This window comes from Gadus macrocephalus, chromosome 10 (assembly GCF_031168955.1).
Source record: "Gadus macrocephalus chromosome 10, ASM3116895v1".
NCBI lineage: Eukaryota > Metazoa > Chordata > Actinopteri > Gadiformes > Gadidae > Gadus > Gadus macrocephalus.
In genome coordinates this window covers 9224116-9247061 of record NC_082391.1, presented here as the reverse complement: position 1 = coordinate 9247061, position 22946 = coordinate 9224116, and the positions used below count along the sequence as shown (strand labels likewise).

General features: G+C 44.1%; 2 protein-coding genes across 2 annotated transcripts in view; one reads left to right on the top strand and one right to left on the bottom strand.

The window, feature by feature from the left end:
- uvssa (UV-stimulated scaffold protein A) overlaps positions 1–22946 on the top strand; it is a 483727-nt gene that overhangs the window by 286104 nt on the left and 174677 nt on the right. The gene's annotated exons all lie outside the window — the stretch shown is intronic.
- LOC132466477 (uncharacterized) lies at positions 5470–11195 on the bottom strand. The gene is made up of 4 exons (XM_060063727.1): positions 10557–11195; positions 10037–10411; positions 8845–9078; positions 5470–5486 (listed from the first exon to the last, which is right to left on the bottom strand). Exons 1-4 carry the CDS (start codon positions 10945–10947, stop codon positions 5470–5472), a joined length of 1017 nt encoding a protein of 338 aa, XP_059919710.1. The 5' UTR covers positions 10948–11195.

Here is a 22946-nt window from a genome sequence, read left to right as displayed (position 1 = left end):
AATAATAATAATAATCAGAAGAAGAATAGTAATAATAACAAAAACATATCAATAATTCAAAAAATGATACCACTTTTAATTACCTTACTGTGTCTGTATGCTGTTGTCCTTGGTATTTTCTTGTTATCAACCAATAAGTAGGACTTGTACTTTGATTGTACAGGTGGCATATTTGAAAAATTAGCGCCACATCAGCCAATGTGCTACCAGTCCCCAAAGATGTGCCACATTTTCAAAATTCAAGACTATGCAGCATGGACCCAGGAATTGGACCTACCCACTAGTCGGTTCCCACATCCAATCAGTGTGCGGCAGCATCATCGACATCCAATCACTATGTAGAAGTTTGGGCGGCAATTACTTACACGGCCACAACGTATCCAAATACATTGACCGTTAATATTTGAAATTCATCACTGATACTCAGGCGGTAACAGGTTAACTTAACTTTAGCACAATGTATGGGTTGTTTTATTTCGTAGACGGGTCCGTTACTGTAGATAGTACATATATTATACAGTATACATATAGAAATGCAGGTGTTACAGTCACATGCAAGGAAGACCTCCAGTCCGAGCATGGCTGGATAGAGGTGGTTTTGCCTGCTAAACGCAGGCAAAACCCGAAGCCGGTTGCAGCCAAACTCCTGTTCTTGGCAGGTAAGTTCTAAAACAATAGAAATATTCAACAACTTCAACTTTCATTGCATTAATACTGAAAGGAGCGCTAACGCTAATCGCTAGCAAAGTGCTAACGTTAATCCAGAACAACGTCAACTTTCATTGTATTAATACTGAAAGGAGCGCTAACGCTAATCGCTAGCTACGTGCTAATCGCTAGATAAGCGCTAGCTAAGTTAATGTGTTTGATTGTATTATGCACCTGAAGGAGTGCTAATGTAAATTCTAAGCCAGTTGTTAGTTTGGTTAAGGAGTAATACTGATGAAAGTAATAAAGTACAAATAAATTAAATGACAGTGACATTCCTGTCTTGAAATTAATAAAAGGTCACATTGAATTTGTATTTTATTTGTCAAGTTAATTGTGAACAGTAATGTTTGAAAAAAGTAACTGAAAGTTGTTGCATTTAGACTGAACTCAGCAAATATTGTGTCTTCACAGAAAACTACAAAGAAGTAGTCGAGAAGCGTGTTGCTTTCCACCAGGGGGAGGATATATGGTCTTCCTTTGGTCAGTCTGGCAAAACGACTGGCCAGGAGAAGGGGATGATGAAGCAAGGAATGACCGTAAGTGATTTATGACTTAACAGTAATGAAGCATTGTGATTCCACTTTACAAATAATAATGCTGTGGCATCGTAGAATGTGTTTGCCATGGGAGTTACATTGTGAATTTGTAACTCTTATCCAAGCTGGGTGCACAAGCATTTAGCAGATTTAGCCAGCAAATATACATTTGAAATGATAAATATTACTTAAAAGACCATGAAACAAATCAAGTTAGCTTTTTTGTAATGCCATGCAGGTTAAGTCAAGATTAAGTCTCCTGTTACAAATACTATCAGAGTGATGGATGGATGGAGGTGGATTCTTGGAAAGTGTGGTGTATTTGCTATATGAAGAAATGCACTAATGAGTCTCTACAGTTACTTAAAGGAGAAATCCTGCGAGTTTTCACATACATCTCTGCCTGGCTGCGTTACCTGCTGGTTGTAGCAACTCGAGCTAGGTAAAACCGATTGTTTTCATTTTGTTTTGTACCGACAGTACTCGGTGACCTTGAGAAACTGAGTTCTCTGTGAAAACTCGCGTTGAATTTCCCCTTTAAAGTCTTGTGGTTTGTGTGGAAATGTTCAAAATCATTCTCTTAAACAAGATGTACGTTGTCAGTCTGGTTCACAGATGGCCAAGATTGGTGAGGTGCTGAAGAGGGACCTCAAACGGCAACGTACAGCACAATTGGAGTCTGATTCCGACGACACATGTTGCGACCTGTTTGATGAACCCAAAAAACGTAAACCGGTACGTTTAAAAATGTAACCACCTTCATCAAATAATGTGTAGTGTTCCCCAGAGAATTGTCAGAGTTTACAGTGGTGGATGATAGCCTATTGGTGCTGACATGCATGTAATAGCGCACTTTGCGCTTGCATTCAATTATGTCCCAATATCAAAGTCCAAACCCAACCTACAAACCTATGCCCATGGTGCTCAGGGTAAAGCTTTACGTGATATAGCAAAACTGCATTTTTTTGAAAATAAGTTACTATTCAAGACTGTATGAACTCTGTTGATTTATATGCATACACTCACACCATGAAAATTGTGTTTTGGCGTGTGTATGATTAGGAGGCTATAGCTGCCCTTTGTGCGACCAGTGACGACGAGGACGCCATCCCTCAGGTGGAGTCTCAGCGGCCAGGGGCAGTGCCTGCCGTTTTTGTTGAGATGAGCGAGGACACATTTAAGGCTCTGGAAGGTGGGTGGGTGCATATGTATGCTAGTGATGCCAGGGTTATCTCTGCCACCACCTGAACCCTCCCATACACCTGCAGCCATTGTAAATGAGGTCATGAAGTGAATTAAAGACATGCACCCCACTGTTAATTTGAAGAACATACATGTTACGTGTTATGTCTTAGAATACAGACCCGACTTCCCACATATTACAAATTTGAAAATAATCCACGGCCATTTTTGCCATCATTGTCTAATACTCCTTGTTTGAATGTCACTGATTGAGCAATATGGCACAAGTGACAGTGGGGTTGGTACAGATATAACCACAAGGCCTCTGGCAGACTGGCGCAGGTAACCACAGCCGTGGGTATCTGTACCAATACCATGATCACAAGTGCCATTTTGCTTTTATACATCAGTTCCACTTCCATCACGTTTAAGATATCAAATTGTGTTTTCAATCATTTATGGAGATTTATTTATTTATTTCATCTACTCCAAGAAATAGTTCTAATCTTCCATCTCTGTTGCCAAGCATCGCAATATATCAACCAAGAGAAGGGTCTAGTAAGACAGGCTGTATGGTCTTATTCACACAAGAATGTGTAGCAGTTGCTTGCAGGGTTCCCACAGGTCATGGAATTTTTGGAATATCATGGATTTTCAGGAAAGCAATGATAATTTTTGGGGGCAAAGTCATGGAATGCTGGGGAATTTTGTTTTAGCAGTTTAAAATGAATTATGAATACAAATGTACTGTATTTCACACAAAATCAAGGTATATCTGGCTATTAGCTTTACTGCTTGCTTGAGTAGTTGTGGTTGACCCAACTTCAATTCAAATTCAATGCCCAGTTATTCATCTCCCACTCTAAAAAGTAAAAGATGCTTGAACGCTACGAGGCTACTCTGAAATCGTTGGTCAGTTTATTGTGCCATTCATAGTAGGTCATGGAAGTTCTTTTTTTTGTCTGGGGAACTCATGAGGGGGAAAGTCATGGAATTTTACATTTGACTTAACATGGGAACCCTGTGCTTCTCTATACTTTACATGCTATACTAAACACTTGCCCTAATCCATCTTCTCACCCAATAATGGAATCACTGCCCTGTGGCTTTGAGTGAGTGGAACATTCATGTCAGACATGCATGGTAGCAGTGAAAAGTAGGAGTAATGATCCTCATCCAATCAGAAAAAAATGAAAGTTAAATCAGATTTAGCTGTTGTGAAATGACATTCATATATGTGCTTTTTTCTGTCACAATGTGATACTGACCCCTTTTATACTGTATCCTTGTTTTAGAGCTGCCAGGACTGGTGTCTTCTCTGAAAACAGTCATTAACAAAATGGCAGAGTCACCTTTCTCTTCAATGAATTCGAGCCAAAGTGACTTACCACACACTGGCAGTGACACTGTTAGTGAAGACATGGTATGACTGAAGGACCTTAAAACGATCCCTCATTAGCATTGTGCAGGCCCTCCAGGATTTTGCGATCTTGCATGTTCACCAATTCATGCAAATTCAGGGATTTTGCTGCATTTGCGGGTTGCAATATTCAATAAATGCGAAATCATACACTGCAGAAACTACCGTAAATTCCGGACTAAGCCGCTACTTTTTTCCCACGCTTTGAGCACCGCGGCCTATACTACGGTGCGGCCTATACTACGGCCGTTTTGTTTAGTTTTAATGCCGCCAAAAGCATTTTGCCTCGTATCATTAGATCAATCAGATTAACGAATAGGTCATATGTCCATGTCTTATGAATAGCTTATGCTATTCATAAGACATGGTTATGAGCCACGGCGGGTCCGCGGTCCACCTCCGTAGCGGACCAACGAAAGCCGCGATACTCCGCGGCGGATTTGTCCGAGTCCGAGTTCCGGACTCGATACTCCGCGGCGGATTTGTCCAAGTCCGAGTCCCGGACTCCATACTCCGCGGCGGATTTGTCCTATATTTGTAGTATAGGCAGCACCGTAGTATACGCCGGTGCTGCCTCTACGGTGCGGCCGTTTTGTTTTGTTTTGTTTCAATGAGAGAGAAAGAGACATGCACCGGCCCACAGAGCTCAGCTGCAGCCACGGCTGGTCCAGTCTGTCATAATACGTCAGTCGTAGGTCCGGGGTGGGTTACAATCGCGCGCAACACACCCCCCTCCCCCCCCCCCCCCCTGTGGGTCGTAGGTCCGGGGTACCGGGGTGTGTTACGATCGCACGCAACCGCCCCCCCACCTGCGCCTTATAGTCCGGTGCGGCCTATGCAAGTACAAAATAGAGTTTCTTTCTAAAATTAGTGGGTGCGGCTAATATTCAGGTGCGCTCTATAGTCCGGAATTTACGGTACTGCTATTTTTACTAAATCTTTGTTATGATTGGGTGCAATAAGCATACCAAAAAAATCTTACAAGATCCTGGAATTACTAATTGTGTTAAAACACTAGAAGCCAAGACACGTGCCAACCTGCCCTATAGAGAAGTGTATGTAATGTACCTTTTGTCTTAATCTGTTTGTGTGTTTTCACAGATGTCATTGGGCAACTCATCAGTGGTAGTCCCAAAACGTCTCTATCAGAGGCTGAGTGGGAGGAGGATGTCCCTCTTCACACAGGAACTGGCCACAATGGTTTTTGGAAGGGAAACTTTGGCCAAGGCAACCCTCACAGGGAAAGGGAAAAAAGGCGAGCTGAAGGAGCATCTTGAGCCAGAAAAAATCAGCGCAATTATAGGTACAGTAATGTCATAATTATGAATACACATCCATTGTCATGATTAATTGACAAATCCATTATCATCAATGATTGTATTTCAGTGTTATACATTGTCTATCTTGTTTTAATTCATGCCCATGTCTCTTTCCTGTTTTCACAGATGCAGTGAGGGAGCGATTCCCCAACACAGAGGTGGCCGAGATCCGGGCCCTTCTACGGAGGAAGTGCAACAATGAGAGCTACAAGGCCTCATCTCATAATCAGAGTTAGATGTTGCATGAGTGTATCATCTTTCTTGTAAGTGTGTTTGTGTTGTTTTCCCCTCTGTGTCAGTTCTAGTTCATCTTCAGATCTATGGCACAGAATGTTGATGTGTTATTATGTTCCTGTTATTGTGTTATTGTTATTATCATTATATGTCATATATGTTATATGTCCTATTTTTTTTGAAGGGTAATAAAGTTACTTTTCTGAAATGCAATTTGTAATCTGTTGATATAATGCACTTGAAATATATTGAATTATAATACACTTGTAGTATAATAGCAAAATTTATGCTTAAGTATAACAAAATGGGGATAAAAGTACAAATGAAATATACTTCAAACACAATTGTTTATAATAACATTGCACTTAAAGTATGTGTCTATGATGTTTAGATTGTTATTGAACTTCACTATAAATACACTATTATTATCATAGTGGGACACTTTTAATAGTACTAAAAATAGTAAGGAAGTGTATTTGTAGATCACTTGAAATATTGAAGAAGCATACTAAATTGCCATAGTTTATAGTAATAATAAGTATGATAACAGTACGTACAAAATGTACTTAAAAAAAAGTTGAGCTTCAATGCCTTTTTAAGTGTATTTCCATTAGAATGGTAATATAATGTAATTGTACTGTAAGCGTGCTTAATCACTCATGATTCTTGGTTTTCATTAGTATACTTTAGTGCATTTGAAGTTTGAAAAAAGTTGTTCCATTTTAGCATACAATTTACACTTGAAGTGTAGTCAAATTGGTATTAAGTTGAACTTAATACATAATTGAATACACTTAACTGCACTTAGATTTGACCAAAAAAGTACAAAATGTACTTATGCTTTCAAAAATTATATTTTTAAGAGTTGTTTTTTTTACCTGGGTGCCTCCTATGACCAGCTGGTTGTGGGAGCACAGGTCGGCAAAACGTTCTCCGTTCTCGTTCATTTGAGCCCTGTTTCAGGTAGCTGGTTTTGAGGCAACCCTGAGTTTGTTCGCTCTGAGTTAGTGGAAACTCTGGGTTTTCCGTTTCAGGTAGCAGGTTCAGCGCAACCGAGAGTTAGTTGCTGCGGCAACATATGCCGTGGGTCTAACCTGCTCGGGAGGTGGTTAGACCTACTCTGAGTTTGTTGTCTATAAGGCTGAAGGCAGCTCTCCGACAGAAGGAAGTGTTAGAAATGGCATGTCCTTTTCTACGAGAGCCTGTGGACGTAGAGGCTGCGACCCTCAGAAGGAATCTCCGTGAGGAACGATTATTAAGACCCCGGTTGGATATAATTTATTTTCCTGATAATTTTCTTCCCGAGCGCTATCGTTTTTCAGCGCAATCTACCATTTATTTAGATCACCTTCTCAGCCCCCATGTTAACTGTCAAACGCACCGGGGGCATGCTTTAAGTTTAAGTTTTGTTTTTTTATCGCAATTAACGCATGTGCAGAATGATCCGCCCCGTGCATCCCACCCGCTCTGTACAGTCACTTCAACGTTGTGGCTTTCCCATGATCAGAGTAGCTGACTAACCACGGACCTATAACTGCTGCAAGTCAAGAAACACATTTTAAGAATGCAAGGCAGAAAAGATGCTGTTCTTCTCTACATGCACATGCTCAGCATAATCGTCTGCATTGTTCACTGAAATAAAACCCTTTGAGTAAACTGTTCAACAAAATAACTTGTCCCACCACAGCCCGTGTTCTAATAAAGACAATCTACTTATTATGAGGATTCCTTTATTTCCTGAAAGCACAAAAAAAATTAAGTAATTTATATTGGGTATGTTTTAAGAGCAGGGAACAGTATCCCAGTTTGCACCTCCCCCACCTTTAACTTATGTTCCAAAATTTGGATCTCCAAAGCATCCTTTTGCATCTTTTGAATTGTTACAATTGCATGGAAGTTGGTGAGGGCATCTGGTTCAAGTAGGGAGATGACGCCATCAGATGATTAGACAGTGCAATTATTACTTGAGCCAGAATATTGCCCCATCTAATTTGCAACGCGCTGGGTTGCGTGTATTTAATTATTTTGAATAACCAACCTCTTATAAAGGCACTTCTATCCTGGGGGGTGGGGGGATCAGAGGAGCTCCCCCCAGTGATGCCCTCATCCACAGGACGCATACTCTGTTGGCTGAGGGCCATCTCCTCAGCCTCTGAGGGCTGTAGAGGTGGACCCCCTCCAGTCTGCCGGGCCTCTGCTTTTTTTCGATTTGCTAACATGGAGGAAAATGTTACCCTAATATTCAGTAAGCGCTATTTTGAAGACATATATATATATATATATATATATATATAATGCATTTTGCCTAGGTGTAGCCTTCTAATATATCTAAATCCTATTCAATATTGGCAGTGTTGGGGTGGCTGGGAAATGTACTACTTACATTTACTGCTTAAATATAGGCCCATCACATGTTGAATATCTGTTAAATTAGGTAGAGCAGGCAAAACAGCACAATTGATTTGATTTCAATTAAACATTAGTTTACCTGTTTAAACTATATTTTTGTACTTCATCTTCATTTGCTGCCAAGTCCTCGTGGGGCAACTCGGGGTTGCGTAAATTGACACACACACACACACACACACACACACACACACACACACACACACACACACACACACACACACACACACACACACACACACACGACACACACACACACACACACACACACAATTTACATATTGAATAAGTGGAAGATATTAAACTTTCCTCTTATTTTATTTTATTTTACTAATTTATTTTACTGACGCATTGACTTGTTCAGCTATTTACTGCCAAGCTCTCTCTCGCGCTCTCGCTGCCGCGGCGGAATTGCTTTTTTTTGTTAAAATGGGTAACTGTTCGGCATACGCGTTCATTAGAATTTCCAATTCCGTGGGGGAAAAGTAAGTGGATCGACTACGCTTTTGTTCCATGTTTGATCATGTTATCAGAGATCCATTGATGATGGCTCTTTATAGTCAACAGGCACGCCCTCAACCCAGAGTGAACATACTCAGAGTTGATTAACCCAACGCTGATCACCTGGGGCCTCATGTACTGAGGTTGCGTACGCACAAAAACGTGGCGTACGTCCTTTTCCACGCTCACGTTCAGATGTACAAAACGTGAAATGACCGTAAAAATGTGCGGTCCCCACGCCAGCTCCAGAGCTGTCGTACGCACGTTTCTACAGCTATTGTTCCTTTGGCAACACTTAGAGGTGACGCTGGGAAACTGGGAAAAAAGGTGAAAACAATGACTCATCAGAGTGATTTGCACATCAGAGACACACTAATGAACAATTAACACACCTTGCAATTATATGGGTGGCTATAAAAGCATGCGCAATGGATGAAGAAAATTGTTTTAAAAATGGCTGCGTTAGCGTTGTTAGAGGACATCGCAAATGGACAAATCCGATGGGAACGTATATTTAGGGAACGCAAGGACTTACTCGCAAATGATGATGATTGGCTCATGAGCCGATTTCGTTTCCCCAGGCCAGTATTACTGGAGTTGTGCACAGAGCTGCGGCCGGCCCTAGACCGCCACACAGCCAGGAGCCAGGGGTTGTCCGTGCCCACACAGGTGCTGACCACGCTGGGGTTCCTGGCAACAGGGGCCTTCCAGCGGGAGCTGGCCGATCGGTCAGGAGTGTGCCAGTCCACCCTGAGCCGAGCCATGCCAGCTGTGTGGGACGAAATCATCCGAATGTCATCCAGGTACATCAAATTCCCATACAATGCTGTTGAACAGGCCCACATTAAAGCGCAATTTGCAGCAACAGCCGGTTTCCCTAATGTAATCGGAGCTGTTGACTGCACACATATTGCCATAAAAGCGCCATCACAGGATGAATTTGTTTACGTCAACAGGAAACACTTTCATTCTATCAATGTCCAAGTCATATGTGATGCGCAAATGCAGCTTCTTAACATCGTGGCAAGATGGCCTGGTTCAACGCACGATTCATTCATTCTGACCAACAGCATGGTTGGGAACAGGCTGGAGGCTGGCACTGTGCGGGCGCGATGGGTGGCTTCTGGGTGAGTAAATGCTTTATTCGTGTAATTGTCCCGTATGTATAAACCAGTGTAATGCACATCTGGGGCTTGTGCACATCCAAATATCATGTTTCTCTGACGTGTTCAGTATTCACGTCAGTAAAAGCGGGCGTAAAGTTAGAAATGTCGCCCGCGGTGCACTTCTGCATTCATTCATTGTGTGGTTTTTACGTTGTGTATTGTATTCTGCCTTCATCTGACCCCAGGGGACCGTGGCTACCCTAAAGAACGTGGCTGATGACCCCTCTTACAAACCCCAACACCGACCAAGAGAGGAGGTATAATGACCTCCATTCCCGGACGAGAATAATTGTGGAGAGGGCAATCGGCCTGCTGAAGGGACGGTGGCGATGCCTGGACAGGTCGGGGGGATGCTACTGTACAGACCTGAGAAGGTGTGCCACATTGTGATGGCCTGTGGCGTCCTCCACAATGTGGCACACCGCCATGGCATACCACTGCCAGAGCAGCACAACCCCCCCACTGGAGGAACCGGATGCCGGACCCGTCAACTGCAACCCACCCCGAGGAGCCATACGGGCCCGGCAGAATGTGATTTCAAGCATGTAAAGAGGCAAGGACAGAATGTATTTATTGACGCGCTTATGTCACTGAGTACATTCATAAGCCGATCAAGGCGATCATTAATGCCACCGATGGCTCTGACGATTTCTGCCTGTGACTCCAGCACAGCTCGGGTGAGGACACGGCCGGTCGGGTGGTCAGCAGATGAATTTGAGGCGCCGCGTGCAGCGGAGCCGGTGGAGAAACCGGAGTCAGCGGTGACGCTGGAGACGCCGGGGCCGACGGAGGAGACGCCGGGGCTGGAGACGCCGGGGCCGACGGAGGAGACGCCGGGGCTGACGGAGGAGACGCCGGGGCCGACGGAGGAGACGCCGGGGCCGACGGAGGAGACGCCGGGTCCGACGGAGCAAACCGTGCCCTCTCCTTGCTTGTCTATTCAAAAATAAAAAAATTAAGTTAATAAACACGAGTCAAAGTCTTTAATATCCTGGCATCTTTACGCACGACTTATGTGTATTGTAAGCAGCCAATTGTATGACCAGTATAATTACAGCATTTATGACTTCAGCATATTTACCTTGGGGATGATCGGTGTCCCCTTCATGGGCTCCCACCACTCCGGTGAGAGCTGTGTCACCGATCAAAGCGGCCACTCTCAAATCGAAGGGGGAGAGTTCCCCCACTCCCGTCCCCCCACCTGTTGCGGTCACGCTTCGGCGGTGGGCAGAAACCCTCCGCTTCACCTCCACCTTGAGGTCTGACCACTTTTTTTTAATTTCAGAGTGTGTGCGCTGCTGAGACCCCACTGCATTGACGGCCTCGCAAACACGCTCCCACTCACTTCTCTTTTGTTTTGCATTTATCCCTGTTGACAGGGTTCCAAATAGCATATGCTTGCGCATTTCTACCTCGTGGAGCAAAATCTCGAGCTCGGACTCCGTGAAGTTTCGTTTTTTGCCTCTGTTCATGGTGCCAGGTGATCGGATTAAGAGGTGAATCTCAGGTCCAGAGGCCTATTTAAATTAAATTGCATATTTAAATGAGGGCGTGGACAGGGAGGAGTTTGGCACCTCGGCATGTGCGCTCAATTCCACGTTGATTGAGATGTACAAAAGAAACGTGCTTGGATCCATGCGTTCGCACACTTTGATACATCTGAATTTATTTGTGCGTAAGACAGTTTCTGGGTTTTGGCATACGCCAAGTTTCAGTATGAAATCCACGCAAGTCTTAGTACATGAGGCCCCTGTTCTGAAACCGAAAACCCAGAGTTGCTTTTCAACCCAGAACTCTGAGTCAACCAACTCAGAGCGCAGGATTAAACTCAGAGTATGTTAAACCAGCTACCTGAAACAGGCCTCTGGCCCAGACCGTGTGCTCCCATGATGTCTTCATAGCCTGTGCTGTCAGAACCGATCTTAGCATTGAAATCCCCCATTAGAATGGTGATGTCTTTTGCTTTCTGTCCATCCAGCACGGCTTGCAGCTGGTCATAGAATGCATCTTTCTTGTCCTCTTCGGCATCATTGGTTGGGGAGTAGCATTGAATGATGTTTAGTTTAATACTGTCTTTCTTGGTTGCAAATTGAGCTGTGATGATTCTTGAGTTCACCGGTTCCCACCCGATGAGAGAGCGCTGTGCTTCTGGAGCCAGCATCAGGGCCACCCCTTCTGTGTGGTGGGCACCATCTTCAGTGTGCCCGGAGAAAAGCACCGTCTCCCCTGAGCTTAGTCTCATCTGCCCTGCTAGTAGCCACCGTGTCTCGCACAGTCCCAGGAGAGAGATGTTGTAATTTCTCATCTCCTGAGCTACCTGAACTGTCTTACCTGTGTCAAACATGGTCCTAATGTTCCATGTTGCCATTTTTGTGGTGGTCCTGGGGGTCAGAAGTGGGGTCGGCCTTGCAGCTCCCTTACGGGTTTGGCTGCATTGCTTCATGAACCTCCTCTGTGGAGGCCCCTCCTCTCCCAGGACATGGTGGTTTAGAATAGTCGTCGATGCTTCAGTAACTTGTTTAGTTTTCTAGGTGGGGTTGTTGGCCCTACGCTAACCCCCAACTTGGAGGACCAGTTGCTTTTCTGTTAGGGTGTGCTCCCTTAGCCTTTTGTCTCCATAGACTCACCCGTAGGCAGCGGGGCTATTCCCCCATAGCTGGGTGGGTTCGATCCCGTACAACTTAGTCTGGAACCTCAAGGAACCAGTTGACGTGTGTGGCCGTGGGGAGGCGTTGTACGAGTCTTGGCAATGGAGGGGCTATGTACCGGCGGAGAAGACTTACGCACCTCTGCTCCTCTTTTCACCCTCGGGAACAGGGGGCTAGCCGGCGGCAGTAGCTGAAAGCAAAGTATCAAGCAGAGGCGACATGTACCATGCACTAACTACATGCACTACTACATGCACTACTACTCCAATACCACTGCACTAGACGCATCACATGCCCTGTGTGTAAACACCCACACACTTCAATGGGATTTACGGAACGCCAAATAAAACACAACAGAAACTGTATTTCGCTACGATACTTGATGATGTTGTTAATACCGGAATTGTCCTGTAAACATGCGCTGATCACGTCAACGCACAACTTTTTTTTTTTATCAGCCGATCCGCGGATCACTTGCGTCCCGAACCGTGATGGTTGATCCGTACGGATCACGGGAAACCCGTGAACCGTTGCACCACTACTGCATAGCCACCCTCCCCCTTGTGGCCACCATTGTACACTGTATTGTGTTGTGTTGTATTGTATTGTATTATAGTACTTAACTGTGTAGCAACTGCAGTAGCTGCTATCATTGCTGTAACACAGGGAATTTGGTTAGCCTAGCGATTGTTGTATTTGCACTTGGTTCTATGAACATCCTTTCTGTACTGACAGCGATATATTGATACACTTCTTATGACAAATGTACTTATTGTAAATGTTTCCAAGAAGTCAGGGGAGAAGAGACCTATTCTGGATCTTCGCGTGTTCAACAGATTTGTCGGCGCGAGGAAATTCAGAATGCTCACTATCAGAGCGCTGCTCCGATGTGTGAGAGAGGGCGACTGGTTCACATCCCTGGATCTCAAGGATGCTTAATTCCACGTCCCTGTTCGGCAGGCGGACAGGAAGTTTCTCCGTTTCGCCTTTATGGGGGTGGCATTCGAGTACCAGTGCCTGCCATTCGGCTACTCCCTGGCACCTTCTCAAAGTGTGTGGAGACGGCGTTGGGACCGCTCAGACGTCAGGGAAAGAGGGTTCTCTTCTACCTCAACGACCTACTTATTCTGTGCAACTCAGAGGAAGCTGCAAGAAGGGACACCATGACGGTGATAAACCATCTCTCATCCCGGGGTTTTGCCATCAACTGGGAAAAGAGCTTCCCACTCCCCGGCCGGCAGATAGTCTACTTGGGGCTTTGCCTAGACTCAGCCACCATGACAGCGATGCTCTCGCCTCCTCGGCGAGACGCCATCCTGTTGGCACTCTCCCGCTTTCGCGTTCTCAGAAACGTGAAAGCGCTGTCCAGAAACGTGACAGCGCCTCCTCTTACCCCGTTCGGTGTCACCAGACCTGGAATATTGGGGAAACCTGAAGCGGTTATCAACACTATCCGGGGTGCTCGTGCACCTTCTACTTCTTCCCTCTATGCAGCGAAGTTGTGCGCTTTCTCTGATTGGTGTGACAGGAACCACGCTGTCCCATCTCAATGCGAGGTGGGAAGCGTGCTTGCGTCTCACAATACTTATTGGAAAAATGTTTGGCCTTTTCCACTATCAAGGTCTATGCGGCAGCCGTTGCCATGCAGGCTGTGATGGTGGACCGACCTTCAGCCATCCACTGGTCAAGAGATTCTTGCGTGGGGCTAGACGGGTTAGGCCTGTTTCGCGCGAGCTTACACCACGCTGGGATCTCCCCACCGTGTTGCGCGCGCTGTCCAGGGACCCTTTCGAGCCTCTGTTTCAGGCCCCTTTGGATGCCCTGTCCTTTAAAACGGTGCTCTTATTGGCTTTGGTTTCTGCCAAGCGGGCCTGTGAGTTGACCGCTCTGTCTGTCAGCCCGAGCCTCTTGTTGCTAAACGAGGACAGCTCCTTTGCGCTGCTCAGACCTAATCCTGCGTTCCTCCCAAAGAACATTAATAGTTCTTTCCGGTCGAGAGATATTGTGCTTAAGGCTTTTCACCACCCGCCTCATTCTAGTGAGGCGGAGGCGGAGTTGCATCTCCTGTGCCCGGTGCGGGCGCTGGCTATGTACGTGAACGCTTGTCCGCGTTCCGCTCCACACAACAGTTGTTTGTGTGTTATAGCGACGCTAGCAGGGGCCGCACTCTCTAAACAGCGGTTTTCTCGCTGGATATGTGAGGGTGTTTGCCTAGCCTACTCTCGGCAGGGCTTAGCGCCACCATTGGGCGTTAAAGCTCACTCGACACGGGGCGTGGCCGCTTCACGGCTCTACTCAGAGGCGTTTCGTTGGAAGACATCGGCGCGGCTGCGTCTTGGTCTTCCCCCGGCCCCTTTGTCCGTTTTTACATGTTAGTCATGTCCTGGGGCTCACTCGGCAACTCTGTGTTGGAGTCCGGGGCCCCTTCTACGGCTTAAGAATGAAGGCATGTTCTTTTAAGCGGCATCGTTAAAATTCCTCTCGCCGACTGGCGAGTTGGACTTGACTGCCAGTATTTCTCTCCCGCCGTTTTTCAAATGAAAAACGGACTAGAGGGGTTCCTATTGGCTCGCCAATTGACGAGTTGGTTTTGTCTGCCAGTATAGCACTCCCGCCGTTTTTTTCAAATAAGAAACGGATGAGAGAAGCCCCTTATTAGAGAGTCGAACTCCATAGCTCCGCCCCCGGTGGTAGCGGACCTAATGGAAACCGTATTACTCTGGTTTTTCTCTTCACTTTTCAAGGATTCCATGAAGCACGGATTGGGACCGGAGTCTTTACAGACTCACTTTTTTCTCTTGATCATCGCCTTGCATGATCTAGGAGGAATGCGTTTTTTATTAAGCTGTTGTGTTTTGCACATCCTCGGCTTTTTTGAGTCTTATGTGCCCTGGTGACTTAAGTATTTTTGACTGGGGTCCAGCAGGAGTACATTGATTGGGCTCCGCTCGCAGCTTCGCCTTAGCCCATAAGGCGGAGCCTAGACGGCGTAGCATACATGAAATAGAACAATAGTTATGATGTTATAACTCGAACTCTAGTTCTATGATTGTAGGCGTAGCCGTTTAGTTTCCCACCTGCTGTACCCTCCAAATGCTGATATACACGGTACCGTGGGAAATGTGGGCGGTGCCCACGTTGATTGGTGCATAGTTGAAATTTTCAACTTATGGGACAAGCCCATAAGGCGAAGCCTTGACGGCTACGCCTACAATCATAGAACTAGAGTTATAATATCATAACTATCGTTCGTGAGACTAGACTTCATAACAACTACAATAATGGATGCCCGCAGGGACCTCTTTGCGCTTCTTTGCTGAATCAGATGAATCCGTTATTAGAACTGCTTAGGATGGTTGAACATGGGAGAGAATTTATCAGGTGAAGTTTATAATTGTAATCTATTATGTATTGTAATGCAAATGTTAGAATGGGTGTTAAGTTTGCTTCTTAGTGCTTGCTGCAAGTTCACTTTAGTCTTATCAATGAAATGGGCAGCCATTGTTGTGACTTGAACTCAGAGGACTCGGTAGCTCTACTTCCGCATGAAACTCAGAGCGAAAACTCTGACCCAACAGTGTTGGGGAATTTCCGGGAATTTCGGAGTTTGGGACCTTTTGATCGGAGGAAATCGCCTTGAACACTCGGTTACGTCTGAGATTTCCCTCGGAACTTTGATCGGAAGTAGAGGAACCCGAGCCTCCGAATTGACGAAATGGCTGCCCATTTCATTGATAGACTAAAGTGAACTTGCAGCAAGCACTAAAAAGCGAACTTAACACCCATTCTAACATTTGCCTTACGATACATTATCGCTAACAATTATAAACATCAACTGATAAATTCTCCCTCATGTTCAATCATCGCAAGCAGTCCTAATAACGGATTCATCTGATTCAGCAAAGAACGCAAAGAGGTCCCTGCAGGCATATATACTTGTTGTTGTTATGAAGTCTAGTCTCACGAACAATCTGTTTTTCCGGTTTTATGTCGTATCCTACAAACGTTTCCTGAACACTCTTATTTCGGAAGAAGGGAATGACGTACGTTTACGTAATGACACGTAAAAGTTTCCGAACCTCCGAGCTGCTTTGAAGGCGGCATAAGGTCCGAACCTCCTGGAAGCTCGTTTTGAAGGCTGCATCTGTTATCAAAATTTGGCCGGAGTTGCCGAACGGAAGTAGTATCATAACAGTGTATATTGTTCACGCAAACTTTACGACGTCGCGAAAATGTTTTCCCCATAATTTCCAGCGATGTGAACGCACCATTGCTCCCGGAGAATTAATATATTTACACGTGGAGGCGTTATTTTGACAGACGTTTTGGCCCCGTTGGTGTGCCATAGGCTAGATCATGTGAAGTGTGACGTCACACACATTGCACACTGCGTAACACACACATACAGATTATTATATTCCATCTCTGCCAAGTCCGTTCCGCTAGAGCTCACTAAATAAAAATATACGAGGCAGGTACTAGGGTTGGGCAATCGTCTACAAACTTCCATCGTCCGATAGCGCTCCTAGCGATCGCCGATAGTCGATGCTATCGGGGGGGGGCAACTTTATAATAATAATTATTTATAATAATTTATCACTTTGAAAAAAATCTCGGTTTTATTTTTCAATTTTTTTCTTAAATACGATAACGATGGTCTTCCTCTTGGACCAGCGAGAGCCTCCGCTGATTTAAGTTTCGATACGTCGGTGCCAGAGGCGCTGTCATGATGACACACGCTGATGACACACAGCTCGTAGCTGTGTTCGAAATCGTTCCCTATCACGGATATAGTGCACTATATAGGGGGCTCGCCATTTGGTAGTGTTGTTCGAATTCTCACTGGTTAATTTCATGCACTATATAGTGCACTTAAAATACCCAAAATTTGAGTGTACATATGATGTTCCCTACGTGTTACTCCCGTATACAACAATGCAATGCGGTCGTGTTTTTCCGGAGGAGAAGAAGAAGCTGAATAACCGCGAACGAATACATTTAATGATGGAGTCTCCGGCTTTCGTTTAGAAATGTCAACAATTTATTTGGGATTTAACATAGAAATGTAACATTCAAAATTAATAAGAAAAACCTTGTTCAAGGAAATGTTACATTCAACATCAATACAACCTCCAGCTTTCCTCGAGAGTGCCCGGTTTGTTTAATAATAATAATAATAATAATACATTTAATTTAGAGGCGCCTTTCAAGACACCCAAGGTCACCTTACAGAGCATATAGTCATCATTCAAAACTATGTAAAACAGACTAGGAATAAAAGGAAAACAGAGGTTAAACATGAAGAATAATAATAATTAATAACACTCAAAGTGAAGTGGGGACCTCACTAACCACCACCAATATGTAGCACCCACTTGGGTAATGCACGGCAGCCAATCAGTGCCAGAACGCTCACTACACACCAGCTTGAGGTGGAGAGTTAGGGATGAGGTGGAGAGTGAGGGAAAAGAACATATTTAAACACTATCGACCATATTTAAACACTGTCGATCACATTTAAACAATATCGACCACATGTAAACACTATCGACCTCATTTAAACACTATCGACCATATTTAAACACTATGGACCACATGTAAACCCTATCGACCACATGTAAACACTATCGCCCACATTTAAACACTATCACCCACATTTAAACACTATGGACCACACGTAAACCCTATCGACCACATTTAAACACTATCGCCCATTTAAACACTATCGCCCACATTTAAACACTATGGACCACATTTAAACACTATGGACCACATGTAAACCCTATCGACCACATGTAAACCCTATCGACCATATATAAACACTATCGACCACATTTAAACATGTAAACCCTATCGACCACAATTAAACACTATCGACCACAATTAAACACTATCGACCACATTTAAACATGTAAACCCTATCGACCACATTTAAACACTATCGACCACATTTAAACACTATCGACCACATTTAAACACTCTCGCCCACATTTACACACTATCGACCACATTTAAACACTATCGACCACATGTAAACACTAGCGACCATATTTAAACACTATCGACCACATTTAAACATGTAAACCCTATCAACCACATTTAAACATGTAAACCCCTCTCGACCACATTTAAACCCTATCGACCACATTTAAACCCTATCGACCATATTCAAACACTATCGACCACATTTAAACTATCGACCATATTTAAACACTATCGACCACATTTAAACACTATCGACCATATTTAAATACTATCGACCACATTCAAACCCTATCGACCACATTTAAACCCTATCGACCACATTTAAACCCTATCAACCATATTTAAACACTATCGACCACATTCAAACACTATCGACCACATTTAAACACTATCGCCCACATTTAAACACTATAGACCATATTTAAACACTATCAACCATATTTAAACACTATCGACCACATTTAAACACTATCGACCACATTCAAACACTATCGACCATATTTAAACACTATCAACCATATTTACACGCTATCGACCACATTCAAACACTATCGACCACATTTAAACCCTATCGCCCACATTTAAACACTATCGACCACATTTAAACCCTATCGCCCACATTTAAACACTATCGACCACATTTAAACACTATCGACCATATTTAAACACTATCGACCACATGTAAACACTAGCGACCATATTTAAACACTCACACAATTGGATATATATCACTATATATATATATAGATATAGATTTGTGCTGATTATATTATTACAATCTATCCTTGTATTTAAATTGCGGATCCCCATAAAGGGTATAAATTGCCATCCCCGTATTGGGTTCCAATAGGTTGACTGACTCTCCGTCCATCCTTCGTATCATCTGCTGTTCCAGCGCCAGACAAACGGCGGTGACACTACCGACGGAAAAAGCCGTTACGTCCCATTGTTTGGAGTGAAAGCAGTTTCTCCCTATCCATATAATATATATATATATAGATCTACACATATAAATAGTTTATAAAAGAGTTAAAAGTTTACAAAAACACACTTAAATTACTTAAATTACTAAAAACAACGCAACACGCACGGAGCTACTGGATAAGCATCCTACTCGCGTCGGCGCCATGGCAACATGACGTGGGCGCATCGGTCTGTGTCACACAAATACCCGGCGCATTTACTGACGCAAATGACGTTTAGAAATGTTCAGCGTAGCGTCCGAATTCTCGTTAGTTTGTTCCCTATGTAGTGCACTATATCATGAACACTATAGGGAATAGTGAGTGAGTGATTAGGGAACGATTTCTGACACAGCTCATGTACCACAGCTGTGACCTGGAAATGGTGCAGCGGGGTTTGATGTCATTTCGCCGTGCGAGCAGACCGGTAGGTTTCGAGCTCCTCCCCTCTCCTCTCGTAGCACTGAGTGAATACGGCAGGTCAGCGCTACATAGTATGTCTTCCACCTGTGCCAGTTAATTTCAATTACAATTTGCGGGGCTTTTTAAGTTGTAAAAATAGCTACCACAGCGCTGTATTTCCAATTTATTTATTTTTTTTAATTAATTATTTAAATAATTATCGCCTTTTTATCGGCAACTTCAGACCATCGACGATGGAATCCATCTATCGGCGATAGTCGATAGAATCGACTATCGGCCCATCCCTAGCAGGTACAAAATTAAACTGATTCTGAAAAATTTATAAATTATATCGAAATTCTGTTTTGATTTAATTGAGTGAGTTGATTTGTTAAATGTCTGAACAAAGGTTAACGGTAAAAAAAAATCCTACCATTGACTTCGATTGTATAAGCCCTAAGGCAATATTTGAAGAGTAGAATATCATAGAAAGTTAAAATATGGAATGGAGTCTCTAGGTGAAAAAATGTGGAAGGAGATGGGTCCCAAAGTTTGTAGAGAATAAGAAAGAAAGAAGGAAAGAGTATAATTTAGGAAGAACAGTAGATTAGCGCTGCATGCAACACTCACGCAGCGATCTACTCAGTGTAGATCGCCCCCCCCACCCCCCCCCCCCCCCCCTCAACATATCTGGGGGGCCCATCAGGACTTCTTGTACATAGGGCCCAGAAGTTGGTGCTACGCCCCTGACCACAGGTGAGGGCTATAGCTCAAACCTATACAGCTATGACCACAGAGTAGCGCTATAGCTCAAACCTATAAGGCCGCGAGCCACGCCCCGTTTTATAAAAAAAATCTGAAACTTGGTATCAGGACCTTATTGTAGAAATATATAGACCTATTCCGCGTAAGGGGGCACCATATCTCACAATAAAGATAAAACGATCAGCCCGATTGTTCGATCAATCGCAAGTCCGCCACAAAGCGGCCCAGGGACTCGGCCTCGGCGCGCTGCTCGAGAGGCCCGGCGGCATCGGCCCCGCGCACGGTCCGAATGATGATGTTCCAATCACATGCCCGGACGCAAGCTGCAAGACGCGCTCATTTGCGTAAAGTTAACTGAAGTTCAACTTGTGTTCCACCCCTTCCGTATGGGGTCAGAACAGGCTCATTAATAATGAATGCAATAAATAAATACATTTCAATGCACACAAATGGATATCGGTATGTATAAATGTAAAGTAAATCCCTAAACAAAAATAAGTTTCACAAACACATTTCTGATCCACACGTGACTTGTTTTCAATAAATGTAATATAAATCCATAAACATGAATTCTTTTTTTTGCAATTTTCAGAGATGTATATGGATGTTGTTACATTTAAATACAAACTGTTCAACTTGAATTAACAAGACGCTTTTCATTTGTGAACTTGTTTGAATTTGTGTGAACTGGGGCCTGTACCACGAAGCTCGCTTAGAGGGTTAGCGAGGTATGTTGAGCTCAAAGCCTGGGTTAGTTGTACCGCGAAAGTCGATCTCTTTTAGCGTCGCTGTATCACCATGGTGACTTATGCTCGCAACCAATCCTGGTCGGGAGCAGTTTTTCGGCTTAGTCTAGCCGGAGATCGGCTACTTAAATCGGCGTGCGCAGCTTCCTAGCCCCTCCTCTGACAATGGCGTCACCATTTGTGGGTGTTCCCGTGGACCTTGGCGCACTTCTCGTACAGGTGTCTATCCGGAGACAGAGGGTTTTACGGGACAGAACCGATCCCTTGGCATTGTCTGACGATATTCAGATTTCAGACTTTATTGTCATTGTGCAAACAACGAAATTGGGGTTCTTCATGAGAGATACAGATTCTCATCAGAGGGTGTTCGTTATTTGATCGTCCTTTTGGACCTTATGTAGACAATGCTTACTGTTGCGCATTGTGTCTCCGTGACAGAGTGCTAGAGTGGAGGTAGCGCGTCAGTCTTGAATTTCTGCGCGGGGGGTTCGACTCCCAAGTGACGCGAATTTATGTGAAGCTTAAAAAGTCCCAATTCTCATGCATATGGAATACTTATTCACTAAAGCTTAAGGAATTTTATTTTTGTGCTTATATCGAACTTGAACCCATATTTTCAAGGCCGTGCTGGCACCACATCTATGGGGGTAAAATGCATGATGATAGACCGGCGAATTTGAACCCCGGTCGCTGGCGTTCGGGTCTTATACTAATCCACTACGCTACAGCCGCTACCTCTCAGCGGTTGAAAACATGCCATACATTTCTTACATAGGGTGTATTTAAAGTGAATTCCCTAAATTATAGAATAAGGCAGGATGGACGTTGCTTATGCATTTTTAAATCATCATTCTATTTGGATTAATGGCGAACAATTCTGCATTTGGCATAGTTATTTTATAGACAATATGCAGAATCTTTTCACTTATACGCATATAGACTGCTTGATCTATCGTAAAGGTGAGAAAAATTACGCAAAAAACGCCCCTTTCAAGTGAACGCGCACTGAACCTAAAGCGGAAAACCTGGTTCGACTAATTGAATCTAAAGTGAGCGTTGTGGTACCGTTTAACTCTAATTGCGAGTTGCGGCTCTGTCGAGCCAGGTTTTCCCCAAGAAAGCCTGGGTATGTTCAGCGAGGTTTGTGGTATACCCCCCTGGTCTTTATTTATATGTGGATTTTTGAGACTCCTGACGTGGCTGGATCAGGCCCCCGGGAGCACTATCACTATCGACCACATCAAAATGTGGTCGATAGTGTTTGAGTGTGGTCGCTAGTGTTTACATGTGGTCGATAGTGTTTAAATGTGGTCGATAGTGTGTAGGTGTGGGCGAGTGTTTAAATGTGGTCGATGGTGTTTGGATGTGGTCGATAGTGTTTAAATGTGGTCGATAGGGTTTACATGTTTAAATGTGGTCGATAGTGTTTAATTGTGCTCGATAGTGTTTAATTGTGGTCGATAGGGTTTACATGTTTAAATGTGGTCGATAGTGTTTATATATGGTCGATAGGGTTTACATGTGGTCGATAGGGTTTACATGTGGTCCATAGTGTTTAAATGTGGTCCATAGTGTTTAAATGTGGGCGATAGTGTTTAAATGTGGGCGATAGTGTTTAAATGTGGTCCATAGGGTTTACGTGTGGTCCATAGTGTTTAAATGTGGGTGATAGTGTTTAAATGTGGGCGATAGTGTTTACATGTGGTCGATAGGGTTTACATGTGGTCCAGTGTTTAAATATGGTCGATAGTGTTTACATGTGGTCGATATTGTTTAAATGTGATCGACAGTGTTTAAATATGGTCGAGTGTTTAAATATGTTCTTTTCACTCACTCTCCACCTCATCCCTAACTCTCCACTTCAAGCTGGTGTGTAGTGAGCGTTCTGGCACCGATTGGCTGCCGTGCATCACCCAAGTGGGTGCTACATATTGGTGGTGGTTAGTGAGGTCCCCCCTTCACT